The sequence below is a fragment of the Garra rufa genome, chromosome 3, assembly GCF_049309525.1.
Source record: "Garra rufa chromosome 3, GarRuf1.0, whole genome shotgun sequence".
NCBI lineage: Eukaryota > Metazoa > Chordata > Actinopteri > Cypriniformes > Cyprinidae > Garra > Garra rufa.
The window spans coordinates 35,535,152-35,561,057 of record NC_133363.1 but is presented as its reverse complement, the minus strand read 5'-3'; the positions used below and the strand labels follow the sequence as shown (position 1 = coordinate 35,561,057).

Below are 25,906 nucleotides of genomic sequence, written 5' to 3'. Positions count from 1 at the left end.
AGGGGGCAGTTAAAGTAAGCACTGGCTGGTTCACTACTTTGTCTCCTGTTGCTCTGCAGTAACTTTAAACCCGCTAATGAGCATCGCTTTTCCGTCTCCGCCGGCCTGGAGTCGGTCCACTATGATACCTGCTGTCCTGTGAGACATCAAAGCCTTACAGTGCCCTGTGGGCAGAACCCGGTAGATTCTGTAGAACATGAGAAGGGATTTTTGCATGTAAAATCAAAACAAGTTTTGTCCATATTATTAAGTAACAGCAGCTCTAAGCCACATTTGTACTGCCACATGGAGAAACAGAAAGAAGTAAGTTTAAATGCGCAATTGTAATCAAGCTGCAGCAGGTTTTTGGCTTGTCTTCATCTATCTGTCAGAGTACACAACACAATATACTGTGTCACCTCAGTATTTCAGAACAAGCACACAACACACAGGCCAGATGTAGTCCAATTATACATGCTGAGCAAAACCAAACTACTGTTGCATTATCTAGATCGGTCAGTCTGACTTTGACGCAACTTCAAGTCAGATCAAATTTTACAGAATATTGAGAGATGAATTACTGCTTTAGTCTGACTGAAAGCAAACTTTTAAAATACATGTTAAACCTACGTGAAGTGAAAGTCTATTTCAATGCTGCTGACATTTTTGACATTTCCAAATATTTAAAATGTTTGTGTTGTGTTTTGGATGTTGATCCTCATTATGGTGCACTTCTTAAAGGATTAGTTCACTTCCAGAATAGAAATTCCCTGATAATTTACTCACCCCCATGACATCCAAGATGTCCATGTCTTTCTGTCTTCAGTCAAAAAGCAATTAAGGTTTTTGAGGAAAACATTCCAGGATTTTTCTCCATATAATGGACTTCAATTGTAGCCAATAGGTTAAAGGTCCAGTTTCAGGGCAGCTTTGAAGGGCTGTACATGAACCCAGCCAAGGAATAAGGGGCTTATCTAATGAAACAATCTGCCATTTTTCCAAAAATTAAAAATTTACATACTTTTTAACCACAAATGCTCATCTTGCACTAGCTCTGCGATGCGCATACGCTGGGATCGTGTAGACCCCTTCAAAGCTACATTGAAACTGCAGTTTGGACCTTCAACCCGTTGGCTCCCATTGAAGTCCACTATTTGGAGAAAAATCCTGGATTTTTTTTTTTTCTCAAAAACCTTAATTAATTTTGAGTGAAGAAAGAAAGACCATCTTGGATGACATGGAGAGTAAATTATCAGACTTTGCTGGTTGACCTTCACAAGCAAACGGCAAGTCCATATTGGTTTATACTGGTTAGTGATGGTTTGGTGCTGTTTTTTTTCTGCAGGGATGTCCATAAACTCGTTTGTTTTAATATATAGAGAGAGTGAGAGATTCCTTATGGAGCCAAGAGACAGAGATGACCCCCTCTGATCTATCAGGTCCTTCAGAAAGTGTACATTTGGTCTAATCATGTTCGAAAAAGCTGTAAAGAAGGCTAATCCCTTATTCACAATGGAGGCTGTGCATAAGAGTGTGTTTGCTTTGGTGCACCCTGGTGAAGGACAGACTCTTATGGTCTAATCTGCTGTACTGAACTAAAGGGTTAGGCCCTTTTACAGAGGTTCCCCACAGACTGAGAGCTATGAAGTATAAAATCCAGTGCTCTCCACCGAACAGCAGAACTCCTAAAGAGCTTTGCTCTCCTGTTGTAATCAGACTCCTGCTGATGTCCTTCCTTAACAGAGGACTAACATGAAAAACCTGCCATCCTTCTTTTACAAGGCCGCATAATGTTTTATCGATCCCGCAGTGGAGCCTGCACACGAATGCTACCGTAGGCGATGTGATAACGAGGGCTTCCACTATACGCAGTGCTTTCCTCCCCTTTGAAGCGTCCAGACATGTAGAGCTGTTCTCTAGCCACCCCACATGCCCCCAATCTCTCACCTACCCCTCCTACACCATAGGCTTTTGTGTTAACAGTATAAAGAGAAGCTGGTTTGCTTAACCCTTCCGGTCATTAATGGAGTCTGTCCTACTCACCTGCATCATAACAACTCCTGAAACCCCTCCTTGGGGTCTGGAGTGTGAAATTTGTCACATTCTTGACAATATCACTCATTGATTACAATGTCCTCCAAGGCCCTTTTTTTGAAGCGCACAGATGCATTACATTACTAAATATTATCTGATACACAGTAATGAATTAAGTCATTTAAGTAATTTATTAATATATTTATTTTTTAATTAGTATGTTGTTTAAATAGATTAAAAAAATAAATTAAATTAAAGCAAATAAAAAAAAAAGATCATTCAAGACATTGTAGATACTATTTGGCCGAGATTCAACTATTTAAAAATCTGGAATCTGAGGATGCAAAAAAATCTAAATATTGAGGAAATTTGCCTTTAAAGCTGTCCAAATGAAGTTCTTGGCAATGTATATTACTAATCAAAAAATAAGTTTTGATATATTTACGGTAGGAAATTTACAAAATATCTTCATGGAACATGATCTTTACTTAATATCCTAATGATTTTTGGCATGAAAGAAAAAAATATAATTTTGACCCATACAATGTATAATACCTGTGCTACTTAAGACTTGTTTTGTGGTCCAGGGTCACATATACTGATTGTTATATTTTTACAATGTGGATTTAGTTTTAAATTGTTAATCTATGTAAACATACATCAGATGGATGTTTGTAGGTGTTGTGTCACTCCACGTGCCATGATTGCCACGTTTTTTGAGGCCGCATGTCAACTGCAAAGTTCAGTAGCTCTTCCTGTTTTTTATGATTGATTGATTTGATGGGATCATTGTGTCTTTTGAGAGACTTTATTTATTAAGTATTATCATTCCAACTTGTTTTCTGTCTCTTAGAGCCTGTTATTTCTTTTCTCAGACTCAGAAGGAATGTGGTCATTCAGTCAGGATCTCACAGCCATTCTAGTGAAGCAGGAGCCCAGCCTGATGTCAGAAAACTGCCCCGACACAGCGCCCCCTCTGGCCAACACCAGCACCTGCTCACACCCCCTCACTCTCGCCCCTCCGCCACAGAGGAACCACACAGGAGAGAAGGTAAAAATGGTCATCATACTACATCTTAAAAAAGGACATTAGAGTGAAGTGCTTGTTTTATTAGTCAGGTAAATGTTTAAATTGATGGAAGCGAGCTAATGATGGTGAACCTTGCACACACTGCACACCAGAGGGACCATTGTGTTAGTATGACAATGAAAAACATGCACACACGTGCTTCGTGTGCTGTTTTGCACAGCTGGCAGCTTGCTCCACTTCTCTGCCCAGCGAGCGTGTTCGCAGTACGAGTGCGTGTGTGAGGAGTTGAACTTACTGAAGCACTGGATTCAGCTCCAGCAGCATCAGTGTTGAGTTGAGAGTAGATTAGTTCTTTGTGGCTGCTGAGGCCTCTCGGATCTGGCACCAGGCTCCCTTTGAGCATCAGAGCCATGGAACTGCTCGCTTCTACTAGACTTGACACTAACTTTCCGCCAGCTCCCATAAACTCTGCCCTCTCCAGGGAGCTGGACTGTACTGTGTGAAGATACCTGTCAACAAAATAAGCAAACACATAGAACAAGGCTTGAACATTTTTGCTTGAATGTTACAAGAAGTGCTGTTAAGAATAACTTGGCTAGATGAAATAATATTCAGGATGGATGGGGTTATATAAGCACATGTCCTTTATTTAAGAAGGGCGGCAAGACGCACATGGTGTAAAGCTGTTCTGACATCCCGCTGGGTTCTGCTGTTCTGTCAGTGCAGCTGTAATGGAGAGACACTGTGACCGTGTGCCACAGGAAGAACAGCGCTCACCAGATAAACCCAAACCATATATAACATGGAGCACCATAATAACTATAATTCATGATCTGCATATATTACATAATCCTCAGGCAGTGCTTTGGAACCCTTTTGAGGCCACCTCGGAATGTTGAAACAGTCCAACTAAAACAGAATATGACCTGATTTTGCTGTAGTTTAATTTAAATGAAGCTTGACTAGAAGAGGAGGAAGGTATTTTTATCAGAATAGTTATTCGAATGATTCTGTTTTTGTGTATTTACAGTTTATTTGTATCTGTGTATTATTTTATAAAACAGTTCCAGTCCTTGGATTTTAGTCTTGCAGGCTGTACAGTGGTAGAGATTTTTCAGTGACTCTTCTGTATGTTAAAATGCTACTGGAGGTACAACACTGGACTATTAAAAAAGTTCTATATAGTATGAATGTGTGTATTATGAAGGAAATGCGGACATACTACATCCCCAAGTAGTTGCATTGCTTCACTGCCATTTACAACTTATCTTCTGTTACATCTTGAGATTTGCATTTTGGAATCTCTGCAGAAGCAGTAGATCATCTGGGTACTTTTTGCCTACATTTTCTATGAATACTATGAATTTGTACATGCTACTCGTTTTACATAATGTTCTTTGCCTACTATTTAGTGGGCATATTTGAAGACTTTATGAGCAACTCATTGAATCATTGACAGAACCAATGATTCATTATGGAACTTAACAAGTGATTGTTTTTATGAGTGAATCATTGAATCATTGACTCAACTGAATCATTACATGTTAAGTTTGCCAATTTTCAACCAGCTTTGTATTGTTACAGTGCCGGTATTTTATGTAAATAAACAGTGTGTGTACTCTTTCTTCGTGTTACCTGCACCCAGATATCCCCATTTATTTTTTATCCCCATTTATTTTAGCAAAGGTTTTTATTTTGCATAATCCATTAGACCTTCGCTGACAAATAAGGAGGGAGTAAATGATTCTATTTTTTTTTTTTTTATTAAATCTCAACATTTTTATTGAACTTTTCTAGCAATATCACAGTCGCACAGTTAAGGTTCTTGCACACTGAGTCCGAAATTTTCGTATGCAAAAAAAATTTAACCCAGTCCAAATTTTTTTATGACAGACGAAACTTTTGGAGGCAGTGTGTAAACGTGATTGAAACAACAACATTATGTTGAATTTATTTTTTAACGTGTAAATTCTAAACGAGGACCTTTATACTGAATTTCAATAGCATATCGACACCACTCTTGCTTGTTTGATTCTTTGTGGGTAGCGTTGGGTCTCTAAATTCACATATGGCAGTAAAGTATCATGGCTTACACCATTACAAATTATAATATGTGACCGTAGACCATAAAACCAGTCTTAATAGCACAGGTATATTTGAAGCAAACAACCAAAAATACATTATATGGATCAAAACTATGAATTTTTCTTCATTCAAATCAAATCATTAGGATATTAAGTAAAGATCATGTTCCATGAAGATATTTTGTAAATTTCCTACAGTGAATATATCAAAACTTCATTTTTGATTGGTAAAATACATTGAAAAGAACTTCATTTGGACAAGGTGATTTTCTCAATGTTTAGATTTTTTTGCACCCTCAGATTCCAGATTTTCAAATAGTTGTATCTCTGCCAAATATTGTCCCAATAACAAACCATACCTCAATGGAGAGCTTATTTATTCGGCTTTCAGATGTATGACGATGTATAAATCTCAATTTCAAAAAAACTGACCTATAGCTTTTGTGGTCCAGGGTCACATAGAAGCCTGATATAGCACACCTCTGCATTTGTCACACTTTACAGTACAGTATTTTAGTGTTTTTGTTGAAAGACCTTTAACAGCTCAAGTTACTGTCCACTGACCTAGAAAATAATAAGAGGGAGGCATGAGGAAAAGTGAAGGGTACAGCAGCCCCTCTGATCTGAGGCTCATGTCACCTCACTTTGTGCATGATGGTTGGTCGCTGGCCAGACTGTGTGTGGTTAGCAGGCGGGTAGCCTTTGCTCTGTCAGTGTAAACAGTTTGAGTCTGCCTTCAGCTGTGTTTACTGTCTCGGACATCCAGCATGGAGCATATTTAGTCCCGTACCCTAACAGTTGAGTACCATCAGAAATCATCAAATACTACAGACCACTGCAGCCTGATATCATCAAAGGCTCTCAGAGAAAGCTGAATAATGTGTCTGTGCCGCACTGCTGTAACCTGCACTGAGAAGACACAGACAGGATGCCTCTTTCACAAAAACTTCAGTGAATAAGCATCTGTATGTATGTTGTAATGGATGAGAATTTCATTTTACTTGCTTAATGTGCCATCTTTTTGTGGGAAACTGGATATTTAACAAATAAAAACAACCTGAGTGTATCAGAACAAGAAAGTCATTTTAGTGATGCGCAAGTTTTGATTAAATATTAAAACATGTAACACAAACATGCACAGATTAATTGTGTGAGACTAAGAATGTGCATTAAATGTTAATGTCCTGTTTGTTTTTGTTGTGTTAGAGTTCCAAAGGCCTGAGCTCAAACTCCGTTCCTGCCATCAAAGCAGAGCCCAGAGAGGTGAACCAGTTCCTCAGTGTGCCCTCAGGTGGGTGTGAAATCTCTCTTCAGTCCTGCTCTTAAACAGCATGGTCTTTATGACCAAGTGAGTCTTGCTGGTTTAGCTAGTTAAGATGCCTGAAAGTAGCATTCCAGCAACCTATGCTGGGGCCCAGCATTGAACGCACAACAGTGCTGGTCTTTTACACCATGACTGTTTTCTAAATACAAGGCTAAAAAGCATGCACAGTAGCCCTCTACTTTAAATACACAAAAACAAGCTAATGTACTCAACATATAGCACTTAGTTGCCACATATGGCCAGTGCAGTTCTTTCACACTAGTTCAAAGATTGCAAAAATAAGCAAATTAGCCCACTTTTATTCTGCGCCCTCACTCTTCGGTCAGTTCAGGGTTATAAATACTCTAATGGTGTGTTCCTTTTCCAGAGGAAATGAGGCTTAGTGTGAGTGTTTCTTTATTTAACTTTTGCATGTGTTTGACAATCTCTCAGATCTCAACTTTAGCCTTTTCTGAATGGCCCATTGATGAAAAGCAAGTCTGATGTAACCTCTGAGAATTGCATTTTAGTCTGTTTAGCCTTGTCAGTTTTTTATTTATTTACTTATGCTCATCAAGGATGCATTTTATTTGATCAAAAATACGGTGAAATGGTAATATTTTAAAATATTGAAGACTAAAGATTACAATTTAAAATAAACATGTTTTTTTAAATGTATTTTAAAATGTAATGTGATGGGAAAACTGAACTTTTACGCAAGTCTTCAGTGTCACATGATTCTTCAGAAATCATTCTAATATGCTGATATTATGTTAAATACAGTTGCTGCTTAATATGTTTGTGGAAACCGTTATGTTTTCAGGATTCTTTGATGATGCAGGAAAACAGCTTATTCTTGCTGAATATAAGCATTCATATATATATATATATATATATATATATATATATATATATATATAAACAGAAAAGACTGAAAACTTTTGAGCCGTTAAGTTAGATCTCTATGTATGCACTGCAAACACGCTTTGCTGGTGTCTAATACAGTCATTAGTGTTTGATGTTTGTTCTAGACAATCTTTAGGATCTGAGCTCATAATACTAAGATTACAGGTTTAAGTTAAGTCCTGCCTTAAAAGGCACTTAACCCTAAGTTTCTCCAGTGTGACCGTCCCCTCAGTATACCACACGTCATTTTGGATGAAAATCTGCTAATGGCAAGCAGCGTATAGCACCTGCAAGTGTTGTGTGTGCGCTGTCAGTCTGACAGTATGACGTCCTTTTATTCTGATCATCCAGAAACAACAGCATTAAAGCAGTGCTGTGTATACGATGGGACACGGCCAGACCAAACACATCATGAGTCCAACACTCAGCACACTTAGAAGCATTTTGCATGCATGTGCTGTATGCAAAATGCCTAAAAGCTTCCAAAGGATTAGGCTTTATTGGTTTTTCCTGATGACAGGTGAATAGACTGAATTTCAGTTTCACACTTTGGCCTGGCGTTGCTCAAAAACTCATTTTAACAGTTTCACGAGTTCGCCTGCCTATCCAGTCCTGATCGTTAATAGTAAATTAACTTGGCTTGCTGTCCTCAATGGAGGCTTGAACCCAAGGCTCAGCTTGAGCTCAGAGTTCAACCTTCCCTTTGCGGTACTATCTGGAGGGAAAATAACAAAAATAGAGGAGGAGGTGCAGGGATGCTAGAAGAATTGATGCTGGGACAGTGCTATAAATGCTTCTTATATAGGTTTGTAATGATTATTGACAGGACTGAATGATTAGGCTCCTCCTGAACCTCAGTTTGGAACTTCATTTTGAGAGGTTGCGGGTGTTTGTGTAGCATATGTACGGAGTCAAACCTGATCATTTAAATGTGAATGTCATACATGAACGAGCCACAGGTGTTTCAAGTGCGTGAAGATTATCTCTGTGTTCCCACCAGATGAGCATCTGCGGTTGCCGCCCACTCCTCCCAGCAGCCATGGCAGCGACAGCGATGGATCCCAGAGCCCACATTCACTGCCACCATTAAGCCCTGGCCACCTGCAGAGCCCACATTCACTGCCTCCGTCCAGCCCTGCCCGGCTGCAGGCCCGAACCTCCACAGCCATCTCCTCATCCCCTCTCCTCACTGCCCCGCATGTGAGTCAAGCACAATTTCATTATATTCAAACCAAATAGCAATTCTTATATACATACATATTGAACAGATATACAGAGTGAAAAATGCTGACTTGTGTTGTATTGCAGAAACTGCAGGGAACATCAGGCCCTTTGATGCTGACAGAGGAAGAGAAGAGGACTTTGATCGCTGAGGGATATCCTGTCCCCAACAAACTGCCGCTCACCAAAACTGAGGAAAAAGCCCTTAAACGGGTGCGCAGGAAAATCAAAAACAAGGTATTACTTATGATCACATACTAGTAATATTTAATCAGTTCAGTTAGAATCCTCCTATTAATGATAATCGTGCATATACAGTTGAAGTCAAAAGTTTACATACACCTTGCAGAATCTGCAAAATGTCAATTATTTTACGAAAATAAGTGGGATCAAACAAAATGCATGTTGTTGTTTTTATTTAGTACCGACCTGAATAAGATATTTCACATAAAAGGCGTTTACATATTGTCCACAAGAGAAAACAATAGTTGAATTTATAAAAATGACCCCATTTGTTTACATATGCTTGTTACCTGAATGATCCACGGCTGTGTTTTTTGATTAGTGATAGATGTTTTTGAGCCCTTGTTTGTCCTGAACAGTTAAAAGTCCTTCAGGTCCCACAAATTCTTTGGTTTTTCAGCATTTATGTGTATTTGAACCATTTCCAACAATGACTGTTTAATTTTGAGATCCGTCTTTTCACACGAAGGACAACTCAGGGACTCAAATGCAACTATTACAGAAGGCTCAACCGCTCACTGATGCTCCAAAAAGAAAAACAGTCCATTAAGAGCAAAGGGTGTAAACTTTTGAACAAAATAAAGATGTGTACATTTTTCTTATTTTGCCTAAATATCATATTTTTTCATTTAGTACTGCCCTTCAGAAGCTACAGAGGATACTTACATGTTTCCCAGAAGACAAAATAAGTCAAATTTACCCTGATCTTCAAATTGTTTTCACCCCCCGGCTTCTAATACATTGTGTTTCCTTCTGGAGCATCAGTGAGTGTCTGAACCTTCTGTAATAGTTGCATATGAGTCCCTCAGTTGTCCTCAGTGTGAAAAGATGGATCTCAAAATCGTACAGTCATTGTTGGAAGAGGCTCCAATACACAAAAATGCTAAAAAAGAAAAAAAAAAAACAAAAAAAAAAACAATGGGGACCTGAAGACAAGCAGGCAGTTTAACTGTTGAGGACAAACGAGGAACTCATGAACAACATCTCTAAACAAATAAAACACAGCTGTGGATCATTCAGGTAACAATGCAGTATTAAGAATCAAGCGTATGTAAACTTTTGATCGGGGTAATTTTTAAAAATTCAAGTATTATTTCCTCTTGTGGACTATATGTAAACCTCTTTTATGTGAAATATCTTAAATAAAAAATAACACATTTTGTATGATCCCTCTTATTTTGGTAAAATAATTAACATTTTGCAGATTCTGCAAGGTGTATGTAAACTTTTGACTTAAACTGTACATATATATGTATGCAAGTATACATATAAATATATAGACATAATACTTCACTGCTAAAGTAGATGCATTTTTCTTATATTTTCTTAGATCTCTGCACAGGAAAGCCGCAGGAAGAAGAAGGAATACGTGGAGTGTTTGGAGAAAAAGTAATTGTCTCTCCCTTACTGCTTTGTTCTCTACCTCTTCCATTCCCTCTCTCCCTTTCTGGCTGCTCTTCTTTTTTCTCCTGCTCTTATTTTCTCTTGCATTGTTTGTCTAGCATCCACTGTCCTCTGTTTTCTTGGTGCCTTCATCCTTTTTTTCTCTTCGTTGACCTCCTCTCCTTTAATCCTCTCTTCTCTCTCACCCCTGCTCACACATCTCTGCAAAATACTCTATATCCTGCTTGCTATTTTATGGCTTTTGTTGTGTGAATGCGGCCAATGGCTACAGTCCATGCACTCATTGGGGTGTGTGTGCGTTTGCATGAGTCATTTTCCCTTTTGTGCTGCTGTTAGGCTCTCAGGGTTTGGATAATGTGCTGGAGAGACTGGACTCACACTGGACACACACATACACTGTTTTTGTCACCATGCTGTAGTCAGTCAATACGTATGCAAACGCTTTATTTATTTATTTCAATCTGTCATTGTGACCGTGTCCAATAACTCTCTCTCTCTCTCTCTCTCCTCCTCAGAGTTGAGAACTATACTTCAGAGAACAACGAACTGTGGAAAAAAGTGGAGACGCTCGAGAATGCCAACAGGTGAGATACCATATGTGCGCTTGTGTTTAATCACAGTGAAGACTTTATAGGTGGATTTAATGCATTTAATTGTAACCATATTTGCAGTAGGTGTGCGCAGCAGCCTCTTCGCAGTCAGCAGGTGTTGCTAAGTCGGTCCAGATGCACACAGGTCTTAACCTCCCCTTCCGATCATATAGAGCAGCAGCACCTTTTCATTCTCTCCTGGGTGGCCTAGTTAGAACATTGGCGCTGTCGACAGGGTGCTGTCTGTTCCTACTGTTTAGAGAGACAGAAAGAGAGAGCACCATGGGGGATTGGGTTATCAAAGTCAGCTCTTTTTTTGTGGATTAACTGTAAAACCTTATTGAAGAGAATGGCTCTTAAAGGGGTCGTTCAGCTCAAATGAAAATTCTTTCATTTAATTCTTACCGTTTAATTATCATCATGTCATTCTAAACCTGTAGGAGTTTCTCTCTTTTGTCAAACATAAAATAAGTTATTTTGAAGAATGGTTCAGTATTTTATTAAATTTTTTGCCATATAGTATGCCATTTTTGGAGTTAGCTTTATAGGTTTGGAAATGTTTAGAATTAAAATGTTGGGGTACTCTATCAGAAACATACAAGAAAGATACTTTCATTCAAAAGTTTGTTTAAAAAAAAAAGAAATTAACCAATTAATTGTCACCGGCTCTATCACATATTTTAGTAATCATTATAAATTATATATCATTCGAAAGCTTAAAACCTCAAAAATATTGCATTACAATCTAAATGGTGCTTTAAAATATTTAAGCGGTCTCCTCCCCCTTTGTGGGTGGTGTCAGGTGTCATATTACAAAATGTATTACTGTCTTTTAGAATCAAAACTTTTTATATTTTTGACAAAGTACATATCTTTGGAAAGGTCTGAGTCTCAATATTCCATATTTGGTGGTATTTTGTGATATACATAATATTGATAGAGAGATTTAGACATTTGTGACAGAAAAATGCATTTAAAAAATTCAATGGAGTTTTTATGTCACCTGCTGGCTATTTATGGTAACACTCTAAATAAAATCTCACAGGAACCTCATTTTTTTAAATATCAACTTTAAATTTGGAACATAACTTATTCAAACATAAGGCTTTAATTTTATAGCAATTTTGGATTCAGTTAAAAAACTATAACTTTTTGATACTTTCATATTTTGAAATAATTCTACTTTTGCAATAATCTGCAGATTGTCTTTTTGTAAAAGACCTTAGGTCTGTATTTCAAAGCGTTAATAAATTATAACACTTTAAATTTGGATAGTGCACTTTCACTTTCATGTTCAAAAATAGGAGGTTAAGAAAGAATTAAAAAGAATTAGGGGGCTTTATATTGATCAAAATTGTCAGTAAAGACATTTATAATGTTACAAAATATTTTGTATACAAATAACCGCTGTTCTTTCAAACTTTCTAATTATCAAGAATACAAAAAAGCATGTATCCTGGTTTCCACAAAAATATTAAACAGCACAACTGTTTTCAACATCGACACAATAATAAGAAATGTTTCTTGAGCACTGAATCAGCACATTAGAATTAGAAATTCAGCTTTGCCATCAAAGGAATAAATTACATTTTAAAACATATTCAAAATATTCATAGAAAACAGTTGTTTTGAGCAACTGTTGAATTATATTACAGTGTTATTACAGTATTATTGTTTTACTGTATTTTTGACCAAATGAATGCAACATTGCTGAGCATAATAAGAAACATCTTTCAAAAACATAAAAAAGACTTCAGTGCTGTTGATATTTGTGACCCTGGACCATAAAACCAGTCATAAGGGTATTTTTTTGAGATTTGAGATCTGATAAGCTTTCCTTTGATGCAGAAAATAGTTTGTTAGAATAGAGCAATATTTGGCCGTGAAACAACTATTCTATAATTTGGAATTTGAGGGTGCAAAAAAATCTGAATAGTGAGAAAATCGCCTTTAAAGTTGTCCAAATGAAGTTCATAGCAATGCATATTACTTACATATTTACAGTAGGAAATTTACAAAATATCTTCTTGGTACATGATTTTTACTAAATATCCTAATGATTTTTGGCATAAAAGAAAAATCGATAATTTTGACCCATAAAATGTATTGTTGGCTATCGCTACAAATATACACATGCTACTTAAGACAGGTTTTGTGTTCCAGAGTCACATTTCACCTTTGTTTCAGGTTTTGAAGCTTTATTAAAGCACACTACTGTCACCAGTGCTCTCAGTACTGTATGTAGGTAAGAGTGACACAAGTATGTGTGTGTTAGTGTATAGTACTGCTTTTTATAGAGGATTGGCTCAGGCCCCTTATTAACAACACACTTAAAGTAGCACGCAGCACGGTGCCTGCCTGCCCCTCATTACAGGATAAAGAGACTGTGTGTGTTGGCGCTCTGCCGATTCTTATTAGGATAGAGCGTTCTGAGTTATCTAAGAGAATTCAAAGAGACAGCAGGGGGGAGTTTGTGTTTGTGTGTTTGTGGGTGGGTTGTATATTAATCTAAAGAAAACCACTGTTTATACGATCAAATTGAGATGATTATTGGTTAGTAGGGCGGTTTGAGCCCCTCTCAATGCTGAAAATATACGGTCTAGAGCTAGACTAGTCTACAGCACTCATTATGAGTGATTCTGTATGTGTATGTTTAGGTGGAAACGTAACATACAGGTTTGTTTTGGGGTGATCTAGTCAAGTGGGAAAGCATTTAACTCCAGGGGTCCAGAGGGGCTGTCTCTGTTATAAGTGTACTGTATGTTGCTTTGGATAAAAGAGTCTGCTAAATGATGAAATTGTAAAGTAGTATTTTTGGTTTGGTTTTGTTTTCCAACATGTTGCAATGGCTCTCTCTGGTGGTGTAGGAGCTTTTCATTAGTGCATGTGATGTTGTTTCTTAATCACTCCACTAGAGGGCGCGGAATGTCATTTTGTATTATAACTGAATCATTTCCTCAGAGCAAGTGTGCTCCTGAGATTATATACTATATACAGCGGGGTATATATATGTTTAAATATATATGCGCATGCATGTATATGATATTTATTTTTAGTGTCATTTTGTGTTAAAATTTCTGTAAAGTACCCAAATATTCCATACATACTGCAAAAATAGTATGTGTAGCTTGCCGTTATATCATAGAAGTGTTGCAGATGTGTGACTTTGTGTGTTTCGGGTCACATCAATAAGAGAGCAAAAGAGGAAGCATGTGTTTGATTGGCTGCTGAAGAAGGAAGTAATTGAAATAAATTAACACCCACTGCGCGCATGCAGCAGCATTGAGGAGGAGGTGGAGGAGTGCGTTTGTGCGAGAGACTGTGTGAGTGGTGTGAAGGGGAGTTCAGTTTATGTAACACTGTGGCGAGTAAGAACTGTATTATCCTCACATGCTCTTTGAGCTTAAGAATAAGAAGATGTGCTGTTACAAAACTACACAGAGAGCAACACGCATAGCCTGCAGACACATTTTCTGGCTCCAGCCTGATTTACTAATCATTGATGTGTTTTCTGTGTCGTCTTTAGGTCTCTACTCCAACAGCTACAAAGGCTTCAAGCTCTAGTGAGTGGGAAAGTGCCTCGGTCCTGCAAAATCGCCTCCACGCAGACCGGAACCTGTCTTATGGTATATATATACACATATACTGTACAAACACACACATTTATTCCAACACACTCTTATTCACACACACATTTTCTTAGACTTTCTAACAAACCAGTCTTAAAGGAAAAGTTCACCTGAAAAACTTAATTTGCTGAATATGTACCGCAGGATGTCCAAGATGTTTATTTCCAGATTAGTTTGTTTCTTCATCGGAACAGATTTGCAGAAATTTTGCATTACTTCACTTGCTCAGCAATGGATCCTCTGCAGTGAATGGGTGCCGTCAGAATTGAAGTCCAAACAACTGATTAAAAGCATTACAATAATCCACAACATGACTTTAACATGACACATGTCCATCAAATACTTACGAAGCAAAATGCTGCATGTGTGTAGAAAACAAGTTATTATTAAAGAGATATTAAAGAGAAATTCTGTCAGTAATTACTCATCCTCATGTTGTTCCAAACCTATAGGACCTTCGTTCATCTTCAGAACACAAATGAAGACGTTTTTGGTGAAATCAGAGAGCTTTCTGACCCTTCATAGACAGCAACGCAACCGAAATGTTCCCAGACCCAGAAACATAATAAGGACATTGGTAAATCTTTCATTTCAGTTGCGTTGCTCTCTATGGAGGGTCAGAAAGTTCTCGGATTTCATCAAAAATATCTTAATTCGTGTTCTGAAGATGAATGGTCTTACAGGTTTGGAATGACATGAGGGTGAGTAATTAATGACAGAATTTTCATTTTTGGGTAAACTATTTTTTTAGAATGTTCAAACTGTTGCTTCCATCTAAGTCCTCTGTCCATAATATTGCTTTCTCCAGTGACAACATTGTCTGAATCAGGAGAGAAATATGCACAGATCAAGTGGCAAGTGTCCAAAACTCTTCTAAACAAGTGTGTTGGTGGATTTTGAAGTGAGAGGACCACAGGAGAAGGACTTTTTCATTGGAAGAAGCATTATTATAGATTGGTATTTTGGCCAGAAGCGACATTTTAAAGTTAAAACACCTTAATACTGTATTTGTTTCTTGCAAACATGCAGCTTTTTCGCTTCACAATATGTTAATTGATCAATTGGAGTCATGTGAATTACTTGTGGATTATTGTGATGTTTTTATCAGCTGTTTTGATTCTTTTTATGACGGCACCCATTAACTACAGAGGATCCTTTGGTGAGCAAGTGGTGTAATTTAAAATTTCTTCAAATCTGTTTTGATGAGGAAACAAACTCTAATCTTGAAGAGCCTGAGGCTGAATAAAATTTCATTTTTGTTGAACTATTCCTTTAATGAAATATCTTGTCTATTTAGTTTAGTCCTTTGATCCTAAGCATGTAAAGGCAGGTGAGTGCTGCTCTGTCAGCTGTACTGCAAGTAGAATACAGTGGGGCGGTGTGCTCACCGTGTGTGTGGTTCCTCCTCCTGGCCAGGTGGTGGCGCTGTGCTTTGTGTTGGTGCTGGGCTCGCTGGCTCCCTGCCTGCCTGAGCTCTCCCTCTACTCTTCCTCCTTATCCTCATCATCCTCACACACGGTGAAGTCTGCACCGCTGCCCTCAGGTGACCTCTACACCACCAGCCAGGGTATGTTTCATCCCTGCCCCTAAATTTATAAATGGAGACTTTCATTGTGTACACTGCATATGATTACATTTCTCTGCACATACGCAAAGAAGCATTTATTTGTAGGTCGTCTGGCTTTCAGACACATTGAATTATCCAACCAGCTTAATAGCTGCGTGTCTTTGACAGCACTTATTTCGTCCCCCCCCCCCCCCCCCGCCCCCACGAGAGACTGAAAGAGTGGCGTCTCTATTCTAAAGGTTATTAGTGGAGCTCCTGGGCCGACAGTGCCCATTCTCACCCTCAAATTACTGTCAGACATCCCAGAGTGTTTTAGATTGAAATCATTACTTCCCTTTGAGCAGATTTTACAATCCTCTTTCAACTTTATAACACACACCGAGCCGCATCTCTGTCGGCTCTATCAAAGCTGTGCTTGAAAGGGGCTTCAAATGCCTCATCCATTTTCACAAGGGCCCTACAGATTCGGCCCGTGGATGATGGCGACGGGGTTGCTGTAGTAACCAAAAATGCGTGTTGCTTTGTCTAACAGAGTAGCTCACTCCAAATCTTGCTCTGTCTTTCTCACTTATACACTCTTTCTGAATTCAAAAAACACATCTCTTCACTCTACAAATCTCATGAGTCAAAGTAAACGAATCATGCAAGACATGTGACATAAGTAACTCTGTTCTCTCTATGTGTGTGTGTAGTCCGCTCCCGCAGCCTGCTCTTCTATGACGAGGGTGCCCCAGTGGAGGACGGCAACAGGGGCGTGCTGAGTGTGGAGAGGATGGAGGGGGTGCCGCGACATGTACAGGACGTGAAAGACAGCCACGAGCAGGATCATTCTGCTCTTGTGAGCAGGTACTTGAGCCAGGCCCAACCAGAGCCTGCAAGCTACAGCAACACATCCGCGGCCCCACTCCGTCCCCCTGAACCACACTACCACTCAAGGTGAGACACACAATAACTTTTAATTTACTCCGGTTCAGTTTGTGACATCTTAAAGTGATAGTTCACCCAAAAATAATTAATTACCTATCCTCATTTTAAACCAGTAAGACCTTCATTCATCTTCAGAACACAAATTAAGGTATTTTTGATGAAATTTAAGAGCTGGCACATTCAGGCCCAAAAAGGTACATGTTATGGTACTCTCATAAAACAAAAATCACAAAAATACAACCAAAAGAAAACAAAACTAACAACTTTATTGAACGATTTCTTTTCTTTTCTTGTCAGTTTTTGACTATTACTCTTATGAATGTGAATGCGGTGAAGACTGAGACGGAAGAGAAAAAAATTGTTGAATGAAATCATTATTTTTGTTTTCTTTGCACACAAAACTATTTTTGTAGCTTCATAAACTGACTTACTATCTTTCTGGGCCTCGATTGTGCTAGCTGTCTATGCAGGGTCAGAAAGCTCTCAGATCTTATAAAAAATATCTTTATTTTTGTTTCGAAGAAAATTTACATATATGCGTTTCTTCGTTTTTTCCTATTCATCATGCTTTCCTATCAAAAGGCTTGCTACGGATGCGAAAACGCAGAAAATCGAACCTGATCTGAACTTTTTTATGACGGACAAATGTTTTGGTGGCAGTGTGTAAACATGTTTGACACGACGTGAGGTCGTGTTTATTTTTTTACGTGCGAAAATTGCAGACTACAGTATACAATGACATTAATGAAGGTCTTACTGGATTAAAACAACATGAGGGTGAGTAATTAATGACAGAATTTTCAGACAGAATCATAAAAGGATGCACTGATATTACAAATCTGCTGGTGTAGATAACAGTAAAAACTAATATTAGTTGTTTTAAATGCTACAAAAAAATTTGGCATCATAACATTATATTGTACAGTATGAAAAATTGATATTATTGATATTTTGAGATTTTCTAAAGATACTTTAAATACTGTTATTTCATTTTTAGTGTTTTGAAAGATTAGCTTGACCTTAGATGATGAAAAAGGTTTGCTTATTGCACAGGTATAATTTGATATTGAATTTAAAATCAACTGATAACTGATATGGAACAGATTTAAACTACTGTTTAAAAGTTTGGGGTCAGTAAGATTTTTTTTTAAATCTGAAGGAGATATTAAATTGTTCAAAAGTGACAGTAAAGACTTTTAAATAGTAAAATATTTAAAAATAGCTGTCTTCTTTTGAACTTTCAGCTCAACTGTTTTCAACATTGATAATAAGAAATATTTCTTGAACAACAAATTATAACATTAGACTGTAGTAACAGATGCTAAAAATTCAGCTTTGCCAACAGGAATAAATTTCATTGTAAAATACATTAAAATTTAAATAATAATAATAATATTTCACAATATTACAGTTTTACTCAATTTTTTATCAAATAAATGCAGCGTTGATGAGCATAAGAGACTTTAATTTACCCATAAATGAAATTTAGCCCATTATTTACTCACTCTCAAGGCATCCTAGGTGTATATGATTTCCTTCTTTCAGATGAATGCAATCGGAGTTGCATTAAACAACAAGAGAAACGGATGTTTCTCTTCATACAGCTCCAGGGGGCTGAATAAAGGCCTCTTGTAGTGAAAAATATCCATATTTAAAACGTAATAATCACTTTTCTCTAGCTTGCACTAACATTTTTATACAGAAGCAGCTCTGGGCGGATGACGTAAGACTTCGGCATTGTGCATGCGCTGCTCAGAAGTGACAAACACGCAGTGGAGAGATCAAAACAAAACAAGTGTCACAATTTAGAAGTACAAAACAATGATTTGTAAAGAAAAAATGTTGGACGATTCAGATATAAGCCAAGAGGAGACTGGTTTTCCATTGCTAAATTCAGAAAACTTTCCTTCCTTTGCTCCTGTAAATAAACGTTGGTATTCACGAGACTCACGTGCGCATATGCAGTGCCGACATCCTACATTATCCACCCAGAGCTGTTTCTGTGTGCGACTGCTAGCGCAAGCTAGATTAAAGTAATTATTACATTTTATATATAGATATCTTTCTTACCAAAATGCATCGATTTGCTACAGATGGCCTTTATTCACCCCTAGAGCTGTGTGAGGCACTTCGTCGCCTTAGAATTATAAGGTTCTATCTGCACTTTCGAGATATTGAGCTTCAAAGATTTTGCATTCCATAGACTTCTGTAGATAGAACCATTTTTGCTTTCTAAAAAAAGGGCCCAAAATATACACAGCTTACAAAAGAAACATCAAATAATGCAAATACGTTGTCACAGAATAAGAATATGTGAATAACTCAATTTGGACAAAAATGTCAGATAGAACCTTATAATTCTAAGGTGACGACTTTTTATTATGGACGGATGCGCTTTATTGGACTTGCTTTGGACTGATGAAGAAAAACACCCTCCCATTGCATAATTAAGCTTGAAGAAGCCAGAACAATTTTTTATGTAACTTCGATTGCATTCATCTGAAAGAAGGAAGTCATATACACCTAGGATGCCTGAAGGTTGAGTAAATAATAGGCTAATTTTTATTTTTGGATGAACTAACCCTTTAAAATACAAAACAGTTATTTAAAATAGTAATAATATTTCACAATATTACAGTGTTACTCTATTTTGATTGAATAAACGCAGCCTTGATGAGCATAAGAGTAAGTACAGTCGTGGCCAAAAGTTGAGAATGACACAAATATTAGTTTTCACAAAGTTTGCTGCTCAACTGCTTTTAGATCTTTGATTCAGTTTTTTCTGTGATGTACTGAAATATAATTACAAGCACTTCATACATTTCAAAGGCTTTTATTGACAATTACATGACATTTATGCAAAGAGTCAGTATTTGCAGTGTTGGTCCTTCTTTTTCAGGACCTCTGCAATTCGACTGGGCATGCTCTCAATCAACTTCTGGGCCAAATCCTGACTGATAGCAACCCATTCTTTCATAATCACTTCTTGGAGTTTGTCAGAATTAGTGGGTTTTTGTTTGTCCACCCACCTCTTGAGGACTGACCACAAGTTCTCAATGGGATTAAGATCTGGGGAGTTTCCAGGCCATTGACCCAAAATGTCAACGTTTTGGTCCTTGAGCCACTTAGTTATCACTTTTGCCTTATGGCACGGTGCTCCATCGTGGTGGAAAATGCATTGTTCTTCACCAAACTGTTGTTGGATTGTTGGAAGAAGTTGCTGTTGGAGGGTGTTTTGGTACCATTCTTTATTCATGGCTGTGTTTTTGGGCAAAATTGTGAGTGAGCCCACTCCCTTGGATGAGAAGCAACCCCACACATGAATGGTCTCAGGATGCTTTACTGTTGGCATGACACAGGACTGATGGTAGCGCTCACCTTTTCTTCTCTGGACAAGCCTTTTTCCAGATGCCCCAAACAATCGGAAAGAGGCTTCATCGGAGAATAAGACTTTACTCCAGTCCTCAGCAGTCCATTCGCCATACTTTTTGCAGAAGATCAATCTGTCCCTGATGTTTTTTTTGGAGAGAAGTGGCTTCTTTGCTGCCCTTCTTGATACCAGGCCATCTTTCAAAAGTCTTGGCCTCACTGTGTGTGCAGATGCGCTCACACCTGCCTGCTGCCATTCCTGAGCAAGCTCTGCACTTGTGGCACTCCGATCCCGCAGCTGAATCCTCTTTAGGAGACGATCCTGACACTTGCTGGACTTTCTTGGACGCCCTGAAGCCTTCTTAACAAGAATTGAACCTCTTTCCTTGAAGTTCTTGATGATCCTATAAATTGTTGATTTAGGTGCAATCTTAGTAGCCACAATATCCTTGCCTGTGAAGCCATTTTTATGCAACGCAATGATGGCTGCACGCGTTTCTTTGCAGGTCACCATGGTTAATAATGGAAGAACAATGATTTTAAGCACCCCCCTTCTTTTAACATGTCAAGTCTGCCATTCTAACCCAATCAGCCTGACATAATGATCTCCAGCCTTGTGCTCGTCAACATTCTCACCTGAGTTAACAAGGCGATTACTGAAATGATCTCAGCAGGTACTTTAATGACAGCAATGAAATGCAGTGGAAAGTTTTTTTCGGGATTAAGTTAATTTTCATGGCAAAGAAGGACTATGCAATTCATCTGATCACTCTTCATAACATTCTGGAGTATATGCAAATTGCTATTATAAAAGCTTAATCAGCAACTTTTCCAATTTCCAATATTTATGTAATTGTCAAAACTTTTGGCCACGACTGTACACACAATGTTTTGTGAATCAATATTAATTGTTTCTTTCTCTTTAAGAGAGCGGGATGCTGAAGGAGGAGCTGAATATTTCTAACCCTTCTGGGTGGAGCTGCCTCATCACACGGCCTCCACTGACGTCCGACGATCCTGCACTACTCGGCCTCGACCCTGACCGTTACAGATCCTGAGTCTCCTGACCCCACCCTAAAAAACCAACAAGCCTCATGAGCACGATCCAACCCACTCGACATGCATTCCAATGACATTCAGCCCTAGAGCTGTGAGAAGAGAAATGTGTCCATCCATACACTGAAACTCCCCCTTTACCAGCAAGCACTGAGTTTAAGGACTAAGAGAGAGAAGAGAAGATGTGGGCGGTTGTAGATGCTGCTCTGTTTTAGATGGATGTGAGCCCGCAGCTCTAAATTCACTAAACACTTCACACACAGGGTGTGGGAGGGAAAGTTCATGAGTGTTTGTTTTGATTTTTTCCTAAAATGCCATGAGACTGTCCATTTACTACTATATCCTTACTTAAACCCCAAAGAACGTCTTGATTTAAGTGCCTTCACATTCTTTTTCATGTAGTCATATTTAAGATGTTCCTAACCGCGTAATTTCCTCTTAAACTTCTCTTACTTTGCTTACTTTTATTACTGCGTTTTATTTTTGTTTTCTACTTTTAAAAGGCAGAGGCTTTTGTACTGAATTCAAAAATTTATCCATAATATATTCTAGTATTTGCAGCATCCAAAAAAGAGCATATTTATTTTATGCACAAAAAAATGATGAAAGTTATTGTGTTTTTTTTAATGAAAGATGATGTAACGTTTACATGATCTTGTTGTCATAACTGTTAAACAGTTTTTTCTGTTATCTTTATTTCTGTGTAAAGAAAGTTTTGTATATATAGAGAAAAATGAACAGGGATGATCAAATCCTGTGCGTGTTTAACCGTGTTCAATCTCTGAAGAATTCTGCACAATCCACATGAATCCATTAAAAACATTGGCTATAATGGATACTAAGTGAAAACAAACAGTCATTCCCTTTAAGAAAAGTGAACCTCTTTAAAATCAATGTTATTTAAACACATTTCTCTGATTATGGAATACTTCTTTTAAATGTTAGTCTAGACTGTCTGTATTCTGTACATGAGCAAACTGTTGACCACTGTAAAATTCACCGCAAATATCTGGGAGTTGATAGTGCAGTTGTGTAAATATGCTTTTTAAAAGTCTTTTTTTTCTTGTGTCACTGTTTAGAAACAATTTGTTAATCTTTTGTTTTGATTTTCTTTTGTTAAAAAATGTTCATGATGTCCTCTGATGCTTCAGCCACAATATTATTTTTATTGTACAGCTAGAGATAACCACTGATAGACATGATATTTTAATGCCTCTGAATACTAAATTATAGTAATGAAAGTGGTTGTCACAAAGGAATCTGTCACTGTCAATTTTTTATAAATGACTCTGTGGTATATGTGCCATAACACAATGAAAACCTGCAGATAACGCCCTATTATCAGCGTAAAACTGAATTCACCATAATTTCAAAGAGCTTTAAGTGACCGAGCCGTCCTCATCATGGCCTCTGTTACAGTCGTCTTACCCATCAATATGCATTTCTGTAGTGTAATAATAATGAACTGGTTGATTTGTATATTTCTAAGACAATAAATGGAAACTTTATGACTTCATTGCACATAATGTTCACAGAAAATGAGTCTCAAACCTGGAACTCCAGAATATCTGAGCGTTCTGGAATTGAATCTAATGTCCAGTCTGACGATGGAGTTTATGCTTTAAATGTAATTGTTGCTGGTATTACCTGTATCTCTGCCCTTTTTGCCCTTTGTACATATGACTGATGATAAATGTTGGTTGTAAATATGGAGGACGTATTTTTATATTTCCAATGCATTTTGGTAATCACCATGCGGCTTGGGTTGATTTGTATCCATGTATGGATCTGGCTCTGTATGTATCTATGCTCTGAACCTCTTGCTTTTCCTGTCTTATCTAAAGTAGAGTTAGAATGAAGCAAAATACAAAATTTGCAGATGCAACCCAATGTCTCCTGTCTTATTTTCTCTTATTTATCATGTACTCTTATCTCAAGTGTTCATTGTATTTTCATATCATGACCACCAGGTGTCAGGCCTTTACCTGCCCGCACCAGACATTAGTGCAGTATATTGCTCGTTTTTCTTGTTTCATTGGGCTGTGACAATATGTCAAGGCGTATTTTATTTTTTTTAATATAGTTGCGATATATAGTTTTGACATTTTTGAAAACCATAATAAGATGTTACGGCACTAAAAACAAATAGTTGCACATGCTATGCGATTGCTTAGCTAAACTGTACTACGTATGAGTGGATAAACAAGACTGAACAAATATCAAATCAAACTGGTACGTCAGGTTCAAAATGCGTTCAGTAATGAACAGTAGTAAAGTTTCATTCTATGTTTGCGTACTAAGAAAAGGTGTGCTGCTTGTAAAATGTTGAAGTCAAACAGAAACATAACAATAGCTTGAAAAATTATTTAGCAATATAGATGAAACTGTGTTACTAGATAAACTATAATCGAAGTTTAGGCCTAAGGCAGTCAACACGGTCAGGACTGAGTGTTGCTGTATTTAAATGGGATTCATTCCTAGTAGCCTATAGTTTAAAATGTCTAGCACTGCTGCATTTCACATTGGTCAAACAATTTAAAAGATTACAACATTAAATATTAAAATATACAGAAGGAGACATCTATGAATATTTCTACAGTTTACATCCTGCAGACCTCCTATGTGGAGAGAATTTGCTCTGTGGTTTCTGGACATTTTGCTGTGTGGTTTTCATATTGATTCATCCACTCGATGACTTCAGGACTCATCCAGTAATCCAGTAATAAACACTTTTCACAGAGGTTGTGCTTTAGACCAAAAGAGAAATAAAACACAAAGAGAAACTAGAGAGAGAGATGGAGAATACAGAAACGGAGAGAGGAGGAGGAGAAAAAGAACATAAGCTGTGTTCTGCCCACACAAATATCCATAGTCCCCCCCCAGTATGCAGCCTGTGTGTGTGTGTGTGTGTGTGTGTGTGTGTGTGTGTGTGTGTATGCTTGTGGGCACCTGATATTGCTTCTGTTATTGATACTGATACTCTATTTTAATTTCATGAAAGCTGTAATACTTTTTAACTGATTACTGCATATAATCTGACAACAAATACACTTTATTCAGTTGAGAAAAAAAATGAGTCAAAATGCTCTGGCATGTGTGTGGAGGCTATTTTAAAACATTGGTAACAGTCTGGTTTGATGTGAACTTTCAGTTGTTAATTGAGGAAACTGCAGGTGTAAACTCATTTTTAAGAAGAAAACGTGTGACTGTAACCCCACAGGCCTGCACTTCATTACATTATCATATTTTTGTTCAAACACGTAATTAATGATGTTGATTCTCTAAGGAGAAATTTGAACTTCGTATTATGAGCTTGTTTAAAAACTTTTTCAAAACTTAACTTTCCATACAATTCTATGAACACCAAAAAATCTCTATTTGGACCCTTCATGGCGAGGTAACAAATAAATAATCTCTTCAATTTTCTGCATGTTTGCACAAATTGCTTACTCACTCACTAGTTAATTTTGGAGGGAACACAAAATTGCAGAAGTGTGAGTTACAGTGGGAGGTTGCAATGACTGCTAGATCATCAGTGGTTTGAACTTGATGCGAGCCACAGCTGGCGACCAGTGGAGTGAGACAAAAAGATTTGCGCTCTTAACATTTACATACCAGGAGTGTTGATGCATTAAATCTCTAGCAGCCAATGGGACTTGAGAGCTGAAAATACAGTTGAGGTCAAACGTTTACATACACCTTGCACATTCTGCAAAATGTTAATTATTTTACCAAAATAGGAGGGATCATACAAAATGCATGTTATTTTTATTGAGTACTGACCTGAATGAGATATTTCACATAAAATATGTTTACACATATAGTCTACAAGAGAAAATAATGGTTGCATTTATAAAAATGACCCAATTCAAAAGTTTACATACACTTGATTCTTAATACTGTGTAGTTACCTGAAGGATCCACAGCTGTGTTTTTTTGCTTGTTTAGTGATAGTTGTTCATGAGTCCCTTTGTCCTGAACATTTAAACTGTCTGTTGTTATTCAGAAAAATCATTCAGGTCCCAGGTTTTTGTTTATTTGAACCTTTCCAACAATGACTGGATGATTTTGAGATCTTTTCACACTGAGGACAACTGAGGTACTCATTTGCAACTATTACAGAAGGTTCAAATGCTCACTGATGCTCCAGAAGGAAACACAATAGGCCTACATTAAGGGCTGGGAAGTGAAAACTTTTTGAATTTGAAGATCAGGTTAATTAAACATATGTTTCATTCATGTAAGTACTAAATGAAAAAAATATGATATTTAGGCAAATTAAGAAAAACATACACATCTGTAACTGCTGCATATGAGTTGTCCTCAGTGTGAAAAGATGAATCTCAAAATCACACAGTCATTAGTCATAAAAAAGGGTTCAAATGCACAAAAAAGCTAAATAAACAAAGAATTTGTGGGACCTAAAGGATTTTTCTGAAAGACAGCAGGCAGTTTACCTGTTAAGGACAAACAATTGACTCAAGAACAACTATCACCAAATAAAAAAACAACTGTGGATCATTCAGGCAACAACACAGTTTTAAGAATCAATGTATGTAAACTT

At 37.5% G+C, this 25,906-nt stretch overlaps 1 protein-coding gene across 2 annotated transcripts in view; it reads left to right on the top strand.

Moving 5' to 3' along the window:
- Window positions 1-23,212, top strand: part of creb3l1 (cAMP responsive element binding protein 3-like 1) — a 40,521-nt gene extending 17,309 nt beyond the window's left edge. The window contains exons 3-12 of one of the 2 annotated variants that reach the window (XM_073837012.1): window positions 2,889-3,064; window positions 6,334-6,418; window positions 8,337-8,536; window positions 8,645-8,794; window positions 10,131-10,189; window positions 10,720-10,788; window positions 14,321-14,420; window positions 15,840-15,990; window positions 16,683-16,926; window positions 21,214-23,212. In XM_073837012.1, coding sequence (XP_073693113.1) covers window positions 2,889-3,064; window positions 6,334-6,418; window positions 8,337-8,536; window positions 8,645-8,794; window positions 10,131-10,189; window positions 10,720-10,788; window positions 14,321-14,420; window positions 15,840-15,990; window positions 16,683-16,926; window positions 21,214-21,250 — 1,271 coding nt within the window. In that variant the 3' untranslated portion in view covers window positions 21,251-23,212. Of the gene's footprint in view, window positions 1-2,888; window positions 3,065-6,333; window positions 6,419-8,336; window positions 8,537-8,644; window positions 8,795-10,130; window positions 10,190-10,719; window positions 10,789-14,320; window positions 14,421-15,839; window positions 15,991-16,682; window positions 16,931-21,213 lie in introns of those variants that run through there. The other variant, XM_073837013.1, reaches the window with a different exon arrangement.
- The last annotated feature ends 2,694 nt before the right edge of the window (window positions 23,213-25,906 follow it).